Source organism: Rhincodon typus, chromosome 8 (assembly GCF_021869965.1).
Source record: "Rhincodon typus isolate 14 chromosome 8, sRhiTyp1.1, whole genome shotgun sequence".
Lineage (NCBI taxonomy): Eukaryota > Metazoa > Chordata > Chondrichthyes > Orectolobiformes > Rhincodontidae > Rhincodon > Rhincodon typus.
In genome coordinates this window covers 8,822,492-8,839,550 of record NC_063339.1, presented here as the reverse complement: position 1 = coordinate 8,839,550, position 17,059 = coordinate 8,822,492, and the positions used below count along the sequence as shown (strand labels likewise).

At 43.6% G+C, this 17,059-nt stretch overlaps 1 protein-coding gene across 1 annotated transcript in view; it reads left to right on the top strand.

Annotated features, from left to right (window-relative positions):
- Positions 1-17,059, top strand: part of nrxn3a (neurexin 3a) — a 1,856,693-nt gene that overhangs the window by 1,683,170 nt on the left and 156,464 nt on the right. The window contains 1 exon segment of the mRNA XM_048600025.1: positions 10,659-10,830. Coding sequence (XP_048455982.1) covers positions 10,659-10,830 — 172 coding nt within the window.

Genomic DNA, 17,059 nt, shown 5'->3' with positions numbered 1-17,059 from the left:
TGTTGTCCACTCCTTTGTCTGTCCAACTGTTATTCTCTCTCTTTGGGCTCTATCCCCACCTATAATTTACTCCTTACCCCCTCCCCCCAACGTACCTTCTGCACAAAAACCAACATATTCCTAGCTGCCATCAGTTCTGCGGAAGGGTCTCTGGATCCGAAACATTAACTCTGATTTCTCTCCATAGATGCTGCCAGACCTGCTGAGCTTTTCCAGCAATTTCTGTTTATGTTTCTGATTTACAGCATCCACAGTTCTTTCGAGTTATATTTAGACAGTTTCAAAGTTGATCAAAACTTGGGAGAACCGTAAATTGTGAGGAGGACAATGTCGAACTCAAAAAGATATTGTCACACTGGAGGAGTTCACAGGGAGGTGGCAGATGATAGTCAATGCAGACGAGTGATACAGTTTGGTACATAAACATGGAGAGATTTTATGAATTAAAAGGTACTATTCTAAAGAGATAGTAAGAACTGCTGATGCTGGACTCAGAGACAATACTGTGTGGAGCTGGAGGAACACAGCAGGCCAGGCAGCACCAGAGGAGCGGGAAAGTTGATGTTTCGGGTCAGGACCCTTCTTCAGATATGGGGAGGGGGAAGGGAGCTCAGAAATGTATAGAGAGGAGGTGTGGGGCTGGGGAAGGTAGGTGGGATGGTGATAGGTTTGTGCAGTTAGGGAGTGGTGGGGATTAGTCAGTGAGGTGGGTGGGGTGGATAAGTGGGAGAGAAGATGGACAGGTTGTGTCAGGTCAAAGAGGTCGGGATGAGAGGGAGGGTTGGTCATTGGATGAGGCCGGGGGTGGTGGGGAGATTTTGAAACTGGTAAAATCCACGTTTAGGCCATTGGGTTGTAGGCTCCCGAGGTGGAATATGAGGTGGTGCTCCTCTATTCAAAACGTTGTGCAGAAACAGAGTGATCTGGATGTACATGTATATAAATGATTAAAAGTGGCAGCACAGGTAAAGAGAGTTGTCAATAAAGCATACAGTATTCTAGGTTTCATTAATAGGGGTATCGAGTAGGAAGATTATGATGAATTTTTGTAGGACATTGGTTAGACCTCAGCTGAAGTACTGTGTATATTTCTGGGTGATATGCTTCAGGATGGATGTGAATGCAATGGAGAAAGTGCAGGAGAGGTTTACTTGAATGGTTCTAGAGATGAGTCACTTCAGTTTTAAGAAAGAACAGAGAAGGTGGGATTGTTCTCCTTGGAGAGGAGAAGGATAAGAGGAGATTTTATGGAAGATTTAATAGATTTGATGGGAAGATGGTGATACAGGAGGAATGTCACTGGAATTGTAATTCATGTACCTCAGGCTAATGTTTAGGCACATAGATTTGAATCCTACCATGGTCGATGGTGAAATTTGAATTTAAAATAAAACAATATCTGGAATAATGATGACCATTTAACCACCTGTCAATTGTTGAAAAGACCCATCTGGTCCACTGATGCCCTTTAGGGAATCAAATCTGATGTCCATGCTTTGTCTGACCTACATGTGACTCCAGTCCAACAGCAACATGGTTGAGTCTGAACTGCAATAAGGAATGGGTAATAAGTGTTGGCCCAGACAGTGATACACAGATCCCATAAATAAATAATTGTTAAAACATCTTGTCACAATCATAAAAGGTCTGGACAGAGCTGATAAGGAGAAACTATTCCAAGTTGTGAAATGATGGAGAATCATAGAACACAGTTTTAAAGTATCAAAAAGATAAAATGCAAGGAGAGAAAATCTTTCTCACACAGTTAGGAGATGGGCTGTGCCTGGGAGTAAAGAATCATAGAACCCCTACAGTGTGGAAGCAGGCCATTGGGCCCATCGAGTCCACACCAACCCTCTGAAGAGCATCCCACCCAGATCCACCTCCTTATCCCTGTAACCCTCCATTTCCTATGTGAAGGCTAACCCATCTAGCCTACACATTCCTGGATGCTAGGATCAATTTCCCATGGCTAATCCACCTAACCAGTGGGAGGAAACCGGAGAACCCGGAGGAAACCCACATAGACATGGGGAGAGTGTGCAAACTCCACACAAATAGGTGCCCCTAGGCAGGAATCAGACCCGTGTCCATAGAGACATAGAAACAAAGAAAACAGGTGCAGGGGTAAGCCATCGACAATTCAAACCTGCATCACCATTCAATATGGTCATGGCTAATCATGCAATCTCAGTATCCCATTCCCACTTTCTCTTCATACCCCTTTATCCCTTTAGCCTGAAGGATCATATCCAGCTCCCTCTTGAATATATCTAACAAACTGACACCAACAGCTTTTTGTGGGAGAGAATTCCACCTCTTCACAACTCTCTGAGTGAAGAAATTCTTCCTCATCTCAGTCCTGAATGGCTTACCCCTTGTTCTGCACTTCCACAACATCTGGAACATTCTTCCCTCATCTCACCTGCCTTGTCCCGTCAGGGTTTTTTACGTTTCTGTGAGATCCCCCCTCATTCTTCTAAATTCTAGCAAGTACAAACCCAACTGATCCAGTCTTTCTTCATATGTCCTATCATCCCAAGAATCAGTCTGGTGAACCTTCGCTGGATTAGCAAGTTCTTGGCACTGTGAGGCAGCAGTGCTAACCACTGAACCATCTTGCCACCCTATGGTATGTGTGAGGCAGGTGCAGTTGAGATATTCAAGGGGATTTGGTTGTTTATTTAAACAGAAACAAGCTGCAGAGTTACAGAGAAAAGGCAGGAGATTGGCACTGAGACCAAATGCTCAGAGAGCCAGCACAGACATGATGGGTTGAATGGCCTCCTTCTACACCGGAACAGTTCTGAGATTCTGACTGCTGCACAGTCAGAAGTGCTACCTTTCGGGTGGGTCATTCATCTGCCTACTTGGGTGGGCATAAAAAGAGCAGAGGCCATCTCCCTGGTGTCCTGGTGAGTACTTAACCCTCAACCAAGATAACTTGTAACAGATTGTGTGACCAACGTTGTCTTGCTGTTTGTGGGAGGTTGCAGTGCAGCACTTGGCCTGGTGTCTTCTACATAATTGCAGTGATGAGATTTCAGCAAGTGCTTTATTGGCCACGAGGTGCTTTAGGACATTACAAAAGCTGCTAGGTAAATGCAAGTTCTTTCGCCTGAAGGGAGGCCAAAGATGACTTTAGTTAAACCCTTCAGAGAATACAATTGCTAAACTGTAGACAAATCCTGCTCGATAAGTTTGCATTCTCTCCCCCCACAAACATATAGAAATCGTACAATACTCAAACAGACCATTCAGCCCATCTAGGAGGGAGCCATTAAATTAGTCACACTCCTCTGTTCTCCAGCAGGATCATAAAATTCGACTGATGTTCGCAAAAGTAATTTTTCTCCTCATCCAGATCTAAGTGCTCATCTTCCAACAGCAATTTCCTTTCCATTTACACATTACAGAAATGGCAACTGTTGCCCTGGCAACCACCCTCCACCAATAAACAGATGACCGAGACAAACTGGACACTGCCTTGACTTTTTTTTTTAATTTCCCGTTTTGAGATGCTCTTTTGTCTGCAATCACTATAAGCTCTATCTGCTAAATCTGAATCCGTACCTGATTTGCTGCTTTATTTTAAATTTAGATGCCTGGGAATATTCATTCCTTGTGTGTATTTATTTACATCTGCGTCTGTTCTGAAAATGGTAGCGTGCTGTAGTAAGAATGTTAATCCCATGAGGAATCACAACAACCCTACAATCTCACCCCTCATCTGTTCTTCAGTCTGGTTGCTCAGGGGACAACATATATTGGAAGCAGGAGGAGGCCATTCAGTCCCAAGTTTGTTCTGCCATCGAATAAAAATGCAAGGACATGAGAAGTCAGAGCAACAGTAGGCCCTTTGGCCCCTCAAGCCTGCTCTGCCGTTCAGTACGATCATGGCTGATCTTGGGCTTCAAATCCAGTTTCCCACCTGCTCCCAATATTCCTGATTTCCTGAGATCTGAAAATCTGTCCAGCACAACGTTAAAGCATCCACAAGTCTCCGTGTCGAAAATTCCAAAGATACACAACCCATTGAGTGGGGAAATTCCTCTTTATCCAACTGCCATCCTTACCTGGTGTGGCCTACATGTGACTCCAGACCAACAGCAATGTAATTGACTCTCAGCTGCCCTCTGGGCAATAAATGCTGCATAGCCAGCGACGCCCTCATCCCATTAACAAATTTTAAAAAGCCCTAAAAGATTGCCCCCTCCTCCACCCCTTATCCTCCCTGATCTCTTAGATGTCTGATGAGCAGAAATGATCTCTCAGATCTAAGAGAGATCATGGCTTATTGTGTTTAGCCCCACTTTGGCCCTTTGGTTTGGTATTCCCAAATATCCTTGTTTAACAAAAGCCTACCGATTTCAGTTTTGAAATTTTCCATTCCCCTCCCCTTCCCTGAATTACACTCAACAGTACTTTCGGAAAGATTATTCCAGATTTCCACTGCCTTCTGTGTGCTTCCTAACAGCAGACCTTGATAGCCCAAGTATTTAATTAAGGTAACCTCTATCCCACTCTTCAATATCCCCCATCAGAGTAAGCAAGTTTATCTCTGGTCTACACCAATCAAATCCCTTAATCATCTCAATCATGTTTCCTGGAGAGTTTGAGCTTTAGGGAGAGGCTGAATAGGCTGGGTCTATTTTCCCTGGAGTGTCGGAGATTGAGGGGTGACCTTACAGAGGTTTATAAAACCATGAGGGGCACAGATAAGGTGAATAGCCAAGGTCCTTTTTTTTCCCAGGGTAGGGGAATCCAAAACCAGAGGGTGTAGGTTTAAAGTGAGAGGGGAAAGATGTAAAAGGGACCTAAAGGACAACTTCTTGATGCAGAGGGTGGTGCGTGTATGGAATGAGCTGCCAGAGGAAGTAGTGGAGGCTGGTATGTTTACAACATTTAAAAAGCATCTGGATAGGTAGATGAATAGGAAGGGTTTAGAGGAATATGGACCAAATGCTGGCAAATGGGACTGGATTAATTTAGGATATCTGGTTGGTGTGGATGAGTTGGACCAAAAGATCTATTTCCTTGCTGTAGAACTCTCTGACCTCAATTAGATCAACTCTAAAACTTCTATACTCAAGGAATTACAAATGTAGCGTCTGGAGTCAGTCTTGAACTGACAAGAGGAAAGTGCTACCCATTGAGTCATAGCTGATCACACTGCAAATATTTCCTGCTTCCCATCTGCGGTGGCTCATTGCGGTGCTATGTGTGTGAGACTGAGCTACACGTGTTGTATTGTGGGGGATATTACACTAACAAAATGTCTTCTTAGGACAGCCAACTCAACTCTGAATACCTGCTCAATAGACACAGCGTTGTCGCTCTTTGGGCACAGAGTTCTCTGTTGCACAGGAAAATCAGTCATCCATGGCCTGCATAATGTTTTGCATTTCTCTGCTGGCTGATAATCTCTTGCCAGCATCCACATTGCCAGGCGTCCTTCACAGAGATAGGAGAATGCTGATAACAGTGCCCATTCTGTTCTGCACAGGGGAGCTGGCTGCCATAGGCTGCTTAAGTTGTTATAATTTCAGTGGCACCCTCTCCTATTTGGGCCAAGTTGGCAAAGGAATTCCAGATTGTAACAGCTGAGAGAGCAAAGATAAGGAGGCGAAGCGGGAAATTACCTCTGGGAGCGCACCAGAGTTGGAAAAAATTGTCTCCCTTTCCATTTACACCACAAGCTTAGTGTGTTTGGTTTAGGAATGCAACCTATACATTGTCAAAGAGGATGAATTCAGAATGGGCAGCCACTGACTGTGCTATCAGAAGCAGCCAAAGTTACGGATTTTTTTTAATGCATGTTGTCCTGCAATTTCGTGCTGTCTGGAAATGTATTCTTGAGTTCAAAGTCTGAGGTACGTTGCCTATTGGCATGACACTTTATTATTTCAGCTTCATCTTTGTAAATTGCTTTTTAATTTGTTTCATGCAATATGGGTGTTGCTGGCCTGACCAGCATGTGTCAATTGCCCTGGAGATGGCAGCAGTGAGCTCACTTCTTGAACCACTGCAGTCCTTGGAATGTAGGTCGATCCTCAATGCTGTTAGGAAAGGAATTCTAGAGTTTTGACCCAACAGGGAGAGAACAGCAACTTAGCTCCAAGTCAGGATGGTCATGGGTTATGGGGAAAAGGCAGGAAAGTGGAGTTGAGGATTATCAGAACAGTCATGATGTCATTGAATGGCAGACTCTACTTGATGGACTGAATGGCCTACTTCTGCTCCTGTGTTTTATGATCTTATGTGAGTGGATTGGAGGGGCATTTGCAGGTATTGGTGTATTCCCATGTATCTGCTGGCCTTGTCCTTTTAGGTGGTGGTGGTAGTGGGTTTAGAAGGTGCATCTTGTGGATAGTACACACTACTCCTACTGAATATTAGTGGTAGAGGGAGTGAATATTAGATGGGCTGCCAACCAAGTATGATACTTTGTCCTGGATGATGTCAAGTTTCTTGAGTATTGTTGGAGCTGCACCCATCCAGGCAAATATGGTGCATTTCATCACACTCCTGACTTGTGTTGGTGTTGGTTAGCTCAGTTGGCTGGACAAATGGTTTGAGCTGCAAGCTGTTGCCAACAATGTGGGTTCAATTCCTGTATTGGCTGAGGGCACCATAAAGGCCCCACCTTCTCAACCTGTCTCTCACCTGAAGCATGGTGACCCTTAAACTCAGCATCAGTCATCTCTTAGAGTGGCTAGCAGCGCTAGGGACCTGGGTTCAATCCCACCCTTGGGTGACTATCTGCGTGGAGTTTGCACATTCTCCCTGTGTCTGCATGAGTTTTCACCAGATACTCTGGTTTCCTCCCACAGTCCAGAGATGTCTATGTTCGGTGGCTTGGTCATGGGAAACTCCAGGTTATACAGTAGGGAGCTGAATGGAATGCTTTTCAGACGGTTTGCATGAACACAATGGGCTGAATGGCCTGCTTCCACACTGTGAGGGTTCTATGATTGTGCCTTGTCGACAGTGGGCAGGTAAGTAAGGTGATAGCATTGTATTTTTCCAAGCTTTGGGTCGAACATAGCACAATGTAACTTCGAGATTAAGGTTTTCAAACACAGTGGCTGGCTGGACAGAATAGATAGGGTGAAACTCGTAAAAGAACCAAGAACGAGGCAGCATAGTTTTAAAATGATGTGTAAACAAAGTAAGGGTGATGCACATAAAAACATTCTCATGGGTATGGGGTGCACTGCCTGGAAATGGGGTGAAGGCAGGTTCCATTCAGGTATGCAGAAAGCATTGGATTTTTTTTTTGCTAGCAATGGTGTGCGGGGATATGGGGAGAAAGCAAACAGTTGGCAGTAGATAATACAGCCAGTGCAGGCATGATGGGCTGAATGGCCATTCTTTCGTGTGCTTCAGTGAGGAATTGCCAGCTGGCCATATTTCCAGCACAGAATAAAGGCAGATAGACTGCCTTGTTTCCAAACTACCGCCTGAAGTTCAAAACGAGCCCACCAGCATCACAGTGAAGTTGTCTGATTAATATCACAACTTCAAACTTTATTATCCCAAGCTTATAAATGATTTGTCACTGAACAGACAGTAATTACTAAATAAAAAGAATATCATCTGGAAATCGCACTGAATTGATTTTGTTTGTTCGCATACTGAAATGCTGAAGTAAGCATTTTATTTTCCAGAATTAGTTTATGCACCAAGCGACCTTTGGAATGATAAAATTATTAACCACATAAATGCCTCTCTGCACTAACGTTTATCAGTGTGAATTTACTGTTTACAGTGATGTCAGGGGTCGAAAGATTGGCCTTTAGCTTGTTCCCCTTCAACATCCCAAGCCCCTGCACTGTGATGGTGAATGAATATCTCACTTGGGTGTTGTCTCCACTCCACGTGATTTTTGCTCTGATGGGCTTTGACTCTACCCGCTGTGGACTATGTCTGCAGATTTCTCCTTTCTCCTTGAGTAAAGGGATCAAGGAGACTACTCCCTGCTGCATTCCCCATGGCAACACCCTGGCCAATCAACTTGTCTGCTCTGAGTTTAATCAACTAACGAAGATTGATAGTACCTGCAGCATCTCCATGACCACCAGGGTCAAACCATTCAACACACTCTTCCCATGCTGTCTAAGTTCTGAAGAAGGGTCCAAACCCAAAACGTCAGCTTTCCTGCTCTTCTGATGCTGCCTGGCCTGCTGTGTTCATCCAGCTTCACACCTTGTTGTCTCAGACTCCAGCATCGGCAGTTCCTACTATCTCTGTCTAAATTGTTGCTCCCTTTCTAAGTTTGGTTCCTTGCAATTCAGTCCTGACAAGTGCAAGATGCAAACTTTTGACTTGGCATCTCTCTTCAGCAGTTCTACCCATTTAATCAGTCCAGCTTTCCCTTCCCCCCTCACTTTGCTAAACCCGATGGGCTGTCTTTATTCATTCACAGGATGTTGCCCGAGCAGAAGGGGTCTCCCCTATTGTCCCTCATTGTCCTTGAGATGGTGGTGGATATATTGCCTTCTTCACCCACTGCGACTTTTGAAGATTACAATTTTCCACAGTGTTTAGATTCAACAGAGAGGCTTGCTTGGCCATTGGTAATGGCAGCTCAAGAGTCAGTCATCTAGGCCAGACTGGCTCAAGTCAGCTGATTCCTTTCTGTGAAAGTCATCAAACATATTTTACCACAATCTGTTAAATTCCTGCTCAGGGTTGGTGTGGCAAAGTGTTTATTCCATGTTGATTTAATTCATCTCCCTGTTCCCATGGTGGAATTTGAAATCCCATCTCCAAATTATCAATCCAAGCCTCTGAACTGCTGGCTCAGCAACATCATTGTTACTTTATTTTGTTCATATTCAACCTTGTGAGTCTTTCAAACTCTCTTCCTGAGAAGGTGTTGGAAGCAGAGTCCTTGAATAATTTTAAGATAAGGGGAGATAGCTAACAGTCAGGGAGGTAGTGGCCTAGTGGTATTATCGATGGGCTGTTAATCCAGGGACCCGGATAATATTCCGAAGACCCAGGTTCGCATCCCGTCACGGCAGATGGTGGAATTTGAATCCCATAAAATACCTGGAATCAGGAATCTAATAATGACTCTGAGTCAATTGTCAGAAAAAACCCATCTCGTTTACTAATGTCCTTTAGGGAAGGAAACTGCCATCCTTACCTGGTCTGGCCTGCATGTGACTCCAGACCCACAGCAATGTGGTCGACTCTGGGCCATTAGGGATCAGCAATAAATACTGCCTAGCCAGTGATGTCCTCATCCTGTTAATGAACAAAGGGGGGGGAAAATATCCTTTGATAGAATCCCTACAGTGTGGAAACAGGCCCTTTGGCCCAACAAGTCCACGCCAGCCCTCAGAACATCCCACACATCTCTGAACACTATGGGCAATTTAGCATGGTCAATCCACCTAGCCTGCACATCTTTGGTCTGTGAGAGGAAACCGGAGCACCTGGAGGAAACCCATGCAGACAGGGGGAGAAGATGCAAACACAGACAGTTGCCTGAGGGGTGAAGTCGAACCCAGGCCCCTGGCACTGTGAGGCAGCATTGCTAACCACTGAGCCACTTGTTGAGCAAGTAATTACTAAGTTATCGGGGTAGGCGGAAATGTGGATTTGAGATTACAATCAGATCAGCCAAGATTGTATTGAATGGTGGAGCAGGGTCAAGGGTCTCAATGACCCCATTCTGCTCCTGGTTTCTATGTTAATGTGCGTTAATAAACAGGGGGTCCCTGATTGACGAATGCCCAACTTCTGAACTTTCATACTTACAAACGCGATTTCACACAAGGCTGTAAATTTAAATAACCTATGTACAAACATTTTGTGGACTTAAAATTGAAAGCTTGGACATTGCCCTGTATTGTGTTCCAAGTTGCACACAAATAGATTTGCAAACAGGCTCAGGAACAGAAACCAACCCAGAGACTGCCTGTAATTCAGTGACGTAATGATTCCTCTCAAAACATTGTGGGTGATTTATCATATGAGCATTATGATTCTAATGTGAGTGAATATAGACCATCTTCTAGATCGAGCTTCTGTACAATTTATATCAAGAGGAATCTGTAATAGATTCAGTTCAGATAGAATCTCAATGTATTCGGAAACACTTACACTGTATAACTGGGGTCATAGCAATTTTCCTGCTAATAAAAGATGGTGAGAGCTGCATGGGATCAAATTGCTAAAAGGAAGACAAGAAGACATTTTATACTGTCATCTCCCACCCACCCAGCCTCAGTGGTCGTGATGTTGCTGTTGTGAAATCCCCGGTGACTTCATGAGGACAATGAGGCTGAGTAAAAGAGTTTCTGTCCACAGACAGAAGTCGTAGCATAGTGGTATTATCACTGAATTAGTAATCCTATAACCCATTTCCTGGAGATGTAGGTTCAAATCTCCCCATGGTGGATGATGAAAATTCAGTTTCATAATCTGGCAAGAAAAGAGCATAATTATGACCAGTATTGGTTATCATAAATACTAATGTCCTTTAGGGAAGGAGACTGCTAGCCTTCGTGTGACTCCAAACCACAGAGTAATGTGGTTGACTCTTAACTGCCCTCTGGGCAAGTAGGTAATGATAGTAAATGCTGGATTGCAACATCCCATGGTGGAAAGTCAAAGTAATAGAATGTTCTTTTTGTGCTTTGCAGGAACAAGGCAAGATCAGCGTTGTTTTCAATGTTGGCACAGATGATATCGTCATCAAGGAGTCCAGCAATGTAGTGAACGATGGGAATTACCACTTAGTACGTTTTACGAGGAATGGGGGCAATGCGACCTTGCAGGTGGACAACTGGGCTGTAAACGAATTCTACCCGACAGGTCAGTGTTACTGCATTGTCTATCTTTACGCTGCTGAGTAAAGGACCGGATGTTGGAAACTTTGAGTTGTGTGAAACAGTGGAATTGTAACAGGCACGCCAAGTCATATTTCAAAGAACAGAATCAGGAGAATGTGGACTCATTATCACAAGGAGTTGATGAAAAGGTAACATAGACATATGTGAGGGGAAGCTAACCATAAATGTGAGGCAGAAGGGAACAGAGGAGAAGGAAAATAGGAGAAGGCTTGTGTAGAATGTGAAAACAAGCGTGGAACATTGGGCCTCTTTCTGAGTTGTAAAGAACAAAGAACAATACAGTACAGGAACAGACCCTTTGCCACTCTGAGCCTGCACCAACATATTTTACCCTTCCATACTAAAACTGTCTTCAATTACAGAATCTGTATCCCTCTATTCCCTTCCTGTTCATGTATTCATCCAGGTGTTTCTTGATTGCTGCTATTGTGTCTGCTTCCACCACCTCCTCTGGCAGCGTGATCCAGGAACTCACCACCCTTTGTGTGAAAAACGTGCCTTGCACATCTCTTTTAAACTTCCCCCAACCGCTCCCCCCCCGCACCTTGAACGTGTGTCCCCTCCATCCTGGGAAAAAGCCTCATACTTTCCACTCTATCCATGCCATTAAAAATCTTATAAACTTCTGTCAGGTCACCCCTCAATCTCCTGCATTCCAGTGGAAACAAACCCATCTATCCAACCTTCCTTCATATCTAAAATCCTCCATACCAGGCAGCATCCTGATAAACAGATAGTGGGAACTACCGATGCTGGAGATCTGAAATGACAAGGTGTAGAAGGGTCCAGACCCAAAACGTCAGTTTTCCTGCTCCTCTGATGCTGCTTGGTCTGCTGCGTTCATCCAACTCTAAACCTTGTCATCTCAGCATCCTGATAAAGCTTTTTTTGTACCCTCTCCAGAATCTCCACATCCTTCTGATCGTGCGGTGACCAGAATTGTACATACTATGTATGCAATACAATGCATGTGTGAGGTCGTAAATGGCTCCCAAACAAGCTGGTCAAGTATAAAATAAATGTAAATCCACTCCTGGATAGTCATTTTAGAACAAAATTCAATGTCATGTACATCTGCTCCTTCCTGACCAACCCCTGAGCCCCAGCAGCTATTCTCTGTACCAGTGTGAATAAGCAGGATAAAAAAAATGAACTCAATTTAAAGCAAATTAGTCCAAATTCGTCAGGTGACAGCTGCTTAAAGGAACGCTAACTAAAGACAAAAACTCAGAGAAAATGTATTAATGTAAATTAATATGTCATTTTGTGCGGTTACTCAGTGTTCTTTCTTTCTAAGTGTTCTATGTGCTTAACTGAACTACACACTTCACTTGTATATCTCAACAATATAATTAACATGCGACCAGGTATGTTATTGCTTAATGGCATTGAGATTAAAGAGAAAACAGAAAAATTCCAACAGGCGGTTTCAATGGGTAAATAAATAAGCCCAAGCTGACTACTGCCAAAGAATAGGATATTAGAAAGGAGAGGTGATGGCCGAGTGGTATTATTGCTGGACTGTTAATCCAGAGACCCAGATAATGTACTGGGGACCTGGATTCAAATCCTGCCACAGCAGATGGTGGAATTTGAGTTCAATAAATACCTGGAAGTAAGAGTCTAACGATGACCATGAATCCATTGTCAATTGTTGGAAAAACCCATGTGGTTCACTAATGTTAGGGAAGGAGTCTGCCATCCTTATCTGGTCTGGGCTACATGTGACTCCAGACCAACAGCAATGTGGTTGACTCTTAACTGCCCTCTGGGCAATTAGGGATGGGCTGCCTAGTCAGCAATGCCGTCATCCCATGAATGAATAAAGGAAAAAAAATTAAAGAAAGCAGCCACAGAGACAGTGAATGCACTGGTAGTAATCTTCCAGGAATCTGTAGATTCTGATAAAGTCCCAGAGGATTGGAAAACTGCTAATAAAACCTTTCTTTAAAAATAAGGGAAGGAGACAAAAATACAAGTAACTATGGATCAGTTAGCTTAATGTCTATAATTGGAAAATGTCAATTATGAAGGATGTAAGATCAGAGCATTTAGAACTACAATCAAGGAGAGTTAACATCACTTCATGAAGGGAAGTTCATGCCTGACAATTCTTTGAGGAGGTACCAAGCAAGATAGTTAAAGCAGTGGATGTCAGATATTTGGATTTTCAGAAGATGTTTGATAAGGTGCCACACATTAGGTTACTTAATAAGTGCCCATGGTGTCGGAGGTAGTATATTAGCATGAAGAGAGGATTGACTAGCTAACAGAAAATAGAGAGTTGGGATAAATTGGGCATTTTAATGATGGCAACCTGTCACTAGTGGAGTGCCACAGGGATCAGTGCTGGGGTCACAAATTTTTATACTATTTATGAAGAAAGCAAACATATTCAAAGTTAAGATAGAGAGATTTTTAATCAGTAGGGGATCAAGGTTATGGGCAAAAAGCAGGAAAGTGAAGTTGAGGATTGTCAGATCATCCATAATCTCAATGAATGAACAGACTCAATGGGCTGAATGACCTCAAATGTTTTAAGGTTAAGAACTAATAAAGATTTATCCCAAAGACTATTTGGGTGGCACGGTGGCTCAGTGGTTAGCACTGCTGCCTCACAGCTACCAGAAACATGGGTTTGATTCCACCCTCGGGCGACTGTCTGTGCGGAGTTTGTATGTTCTCCCTGTGTCTGCATGGGTTTCCTCCAGGTGCTCCAGTTTCCTCCCATTGTCCAAAGATGTGCAGGTTAGGCAGATTGGCCATGCTAAATTGCCTGTAGTGTTCAGGGATGTGTAGATTAGGGGATGGATCTGGGTGGGATTCTCTGAGGGTCAGTGCAGACTTGTTGGGCCAAAGGGTCTGTTTCCAAACTGTGGGGATTCTATGATGATTACCAAAAAATGTGTACAAATATGCCCATCTGCACCTGGGTGGCACTTTTGCTTTCATGTTGGCATACCACCACCTGTTCCACTAAATTTGTGTCCACTTTCAGAAGGCACACATTTGAAATGTGATGGGATACTCCCCACTCACTTAGATGGGTACAGATCTAACAACGCTCAAAACATTTGACAGCATCCAGGTCAAAACATCACTTGATTTGCACCCTATCCACTAGCCTCCATATTCTCCCCAGTCACCACTTACACACAGTAACAACATGGTATACAAGATGCACAACAGCAACCCACCAAGGATTATTTCAGCCAACAACCTGCAAACCCTTGACCACTTCCATCTGGAAAGTCAAAGGCAGCAGATACATGGGAACACCATGAGCTGAAAGTTCCCCTCCAAGCCACTCACCATCCTGACTTGGAAATGCATCACCATTCCTTGACTGTCACTGGGTCAAAATCCTGGGAACTCCCTGACAACGTTATCCTACACCTGAAAGACTGTAGTTCCAGAAGGCAGCTCACCACCACCTTCTCAAGAGCGATTAGAGTGCATAACAAATACCAGCCCTGACACCCACATTCCATGAATAAATAAAAGGAAAATGAGTTGCTCAATACACTAGGCATTCGCTTGAGATTTGTCTTTAATTTTTTTTTCTCTCTTATTCATTTTCATGATGCACATATTGCTTCTCTCAATTTGCACACGGGCTGCCTTTCTGAACTGCTGTGAGTGTACCCCACTCTGGTGCAACTGAATGATTTGCAAAGCTATTTCAGTGGGAAGTTGAATGAATTACTGTGGATCTGGGCATATGTATACACTAGCCTAGGTAGGTTTAGCAGATTTCCATTCTGAATTTGCCAGATAGGGTTTTACACCAATGTCACCATTACTGAAACAAGATTTGAAAACAAAGTCTAGATTTGTTGACCTAACAGAATGCACCTTTCCAGCTGCTGTGTTGGGATTTGAACTCATGTCACTGGTGCATTAATCCAGGTTTCTGAGTTAATGGACCAGCAGCATAAATACAATGAAGCCACACCTGTTTTGGGCATTGGAGGCAATTCAGGGAAGGTTGCTTGCTGAATAGTCTTACAAGGAAAGCAGATTGGGAATTCACTCATTGGTATTTGACCTTTGAGTATAGGAGTTGGGATGTCATGTTGAGGTTGTACAGGACGTTGGGGAGTCCTCTCCTAGAGTACTGTATGCAGTTCTGGTCAACCTGTTATGGGAAGGATATTATTAAACTGGAGGGGGTGCAGAAAAGATTCACCAGGATGTTGCCGGGAATGGAAGGTTTGAGACATAAAAATAGACTGGAAAGACTGGGACTTCTTTCACTGGAGCAGAGGAGGTTCAGGGGTGATCTTATTGATGTTATAAAATCATGAGGGGTATAGATAAGGTGAATGACAAGGATCTTTTCCCTTGGGTGGGTGAGTTCAAAACTAGGGAGCATATTTTTAAAGTGAGATGAGAAGGATTTAAAAAGGTCATGAGGGGCAACTTTTTTATGTAGAGTGGTTTGTGTGTGGAATGAACTGCCAGAGAAAGTGGTGAATTCAGGTACAGTTACAACGTTTAAAAGATATTTGGATCAGTTCATGAATAAGAAAGGTTTCGAGAGATATGGGCGAAGCGCAGGCAGGTGGGACAAGCTTAGTTTAGGGAACATGGTCACTGTGGTGTGGTTGGACTGAAGGGTCTGTTTCTATGCTGTATGACTCTATGGGTCTATTTAGAAGAATGCAAGGTAATCCATTGAGACATTGAGAGAGATTAAAAGGGCAAATCCTGAGAGGATATTTCCCCTCGTTGGGGAACCTGGGACTCACAGGCTCAGTTCAAAAATTAGTGGTCTTCCATTTGGGATGGAGTTGAGGAGGAATTTCTTCTTTTAGATGGTTCATTGTCTTAGAATTTTTTTTTAGTTGTAGAATTTCTACGGTGTGGAAACAGGCCATTTGGCCCAACAAGTCCAATCTGACTCACCACCTTACCCTATTATTGTAAACCTGCATTTCCCATGCCCAATCCAACTAAGCTACACACTGTGGGCCATATAGCATGGACAATCCACCTCACCTGCGCATCTTTGGACTGTGGGAGAAAAAGAAAAATCAAAGCATGCAGGGGAAACCCACACAGACACGGGGAGAACATGCAAACTTCACACAGACAGTCACCTGAAGCTGGGTCTCTGGCACTATGAAGCAGCATTGCTAACCACTGAGCCACCATGCTACCCCTCTGCTTCAATGCCCAGCTGAGCTTGGTCTTTAAATTTATTCAAAGCTGAGTTGGCCAGATTTTTGATCTTTCGTCAAGGGTTATGAGAGACATGTGCTGGTAAGGCCACAATCAAATTAGCCACGATCTTATTGAATGATGGAGCAGGCTTTAGGAACTGAATGGTCTACTTCTGCTACTATTTGTAATGTTTGCATGTGGATTGTCAGTGGACGGTTGTAGCATGCTGGTTTTTGGAGTAGATAGGGAAGTTCTTCTGAAACAGATAGAGGGGTCTCATTAACAGCTTGCTTTGGGAATTGATGCTGAGTGTAAAATAAGGAATGACGGGAGAAGTCTACACTGATGAGGACAAATTCTACTCTGATACAAAAAGAAACAAGTACCTGGTGATTTTCTAAAAGCTCTCTCATTTTCTTTTCCATCAAGGTGAGGGATTTTATCGCAGGGTAATGGGATACACTCATCCTCTTTGGGCACCAGCATCAAGTGCAGTGCAGTTAGATGTGGAATAAACCTGTCTCTAATGCAGTGAACCACAACATGACCTCAAGAAAGAGCCAGGGCGATCTTACTGCATCCTCTCATCAGCCAATTTAGTGTTGGATTAGGGGGAGCTTTATGCTGTTGACTCTCACTCACTAAAGAACTGCAGTAAGACTGACTCACAGTATCACCTCAGATCCTTACTGATTCAGGCATTGTCGACACAGCTATCTCGGCCGAATTCGAGCAAGGGTGAAAAGTCAGCGTCTTACATTTTAATGCCGACAATTTCCTTAGGTTTTATAGTTAAAGCAATTACAGCAAGATTTCTCATACAATTACTGCCCTTGGAAGTGCTGGCTCTGAAAGTTCCAAGTTAGAGGTTTTTAAAAGGCTGAATGAGTGAGGAACTGAGGAGTCTCAATCTCTCATTGTGTTCTTGGGAGATGTGATCATAAATACAATGAAAGTTGGTTGAGAGAGGGACAGGACTGCCAGCTTAACGCTCCAGGATTTAGATGTTTCAGGCGAAATTGAGA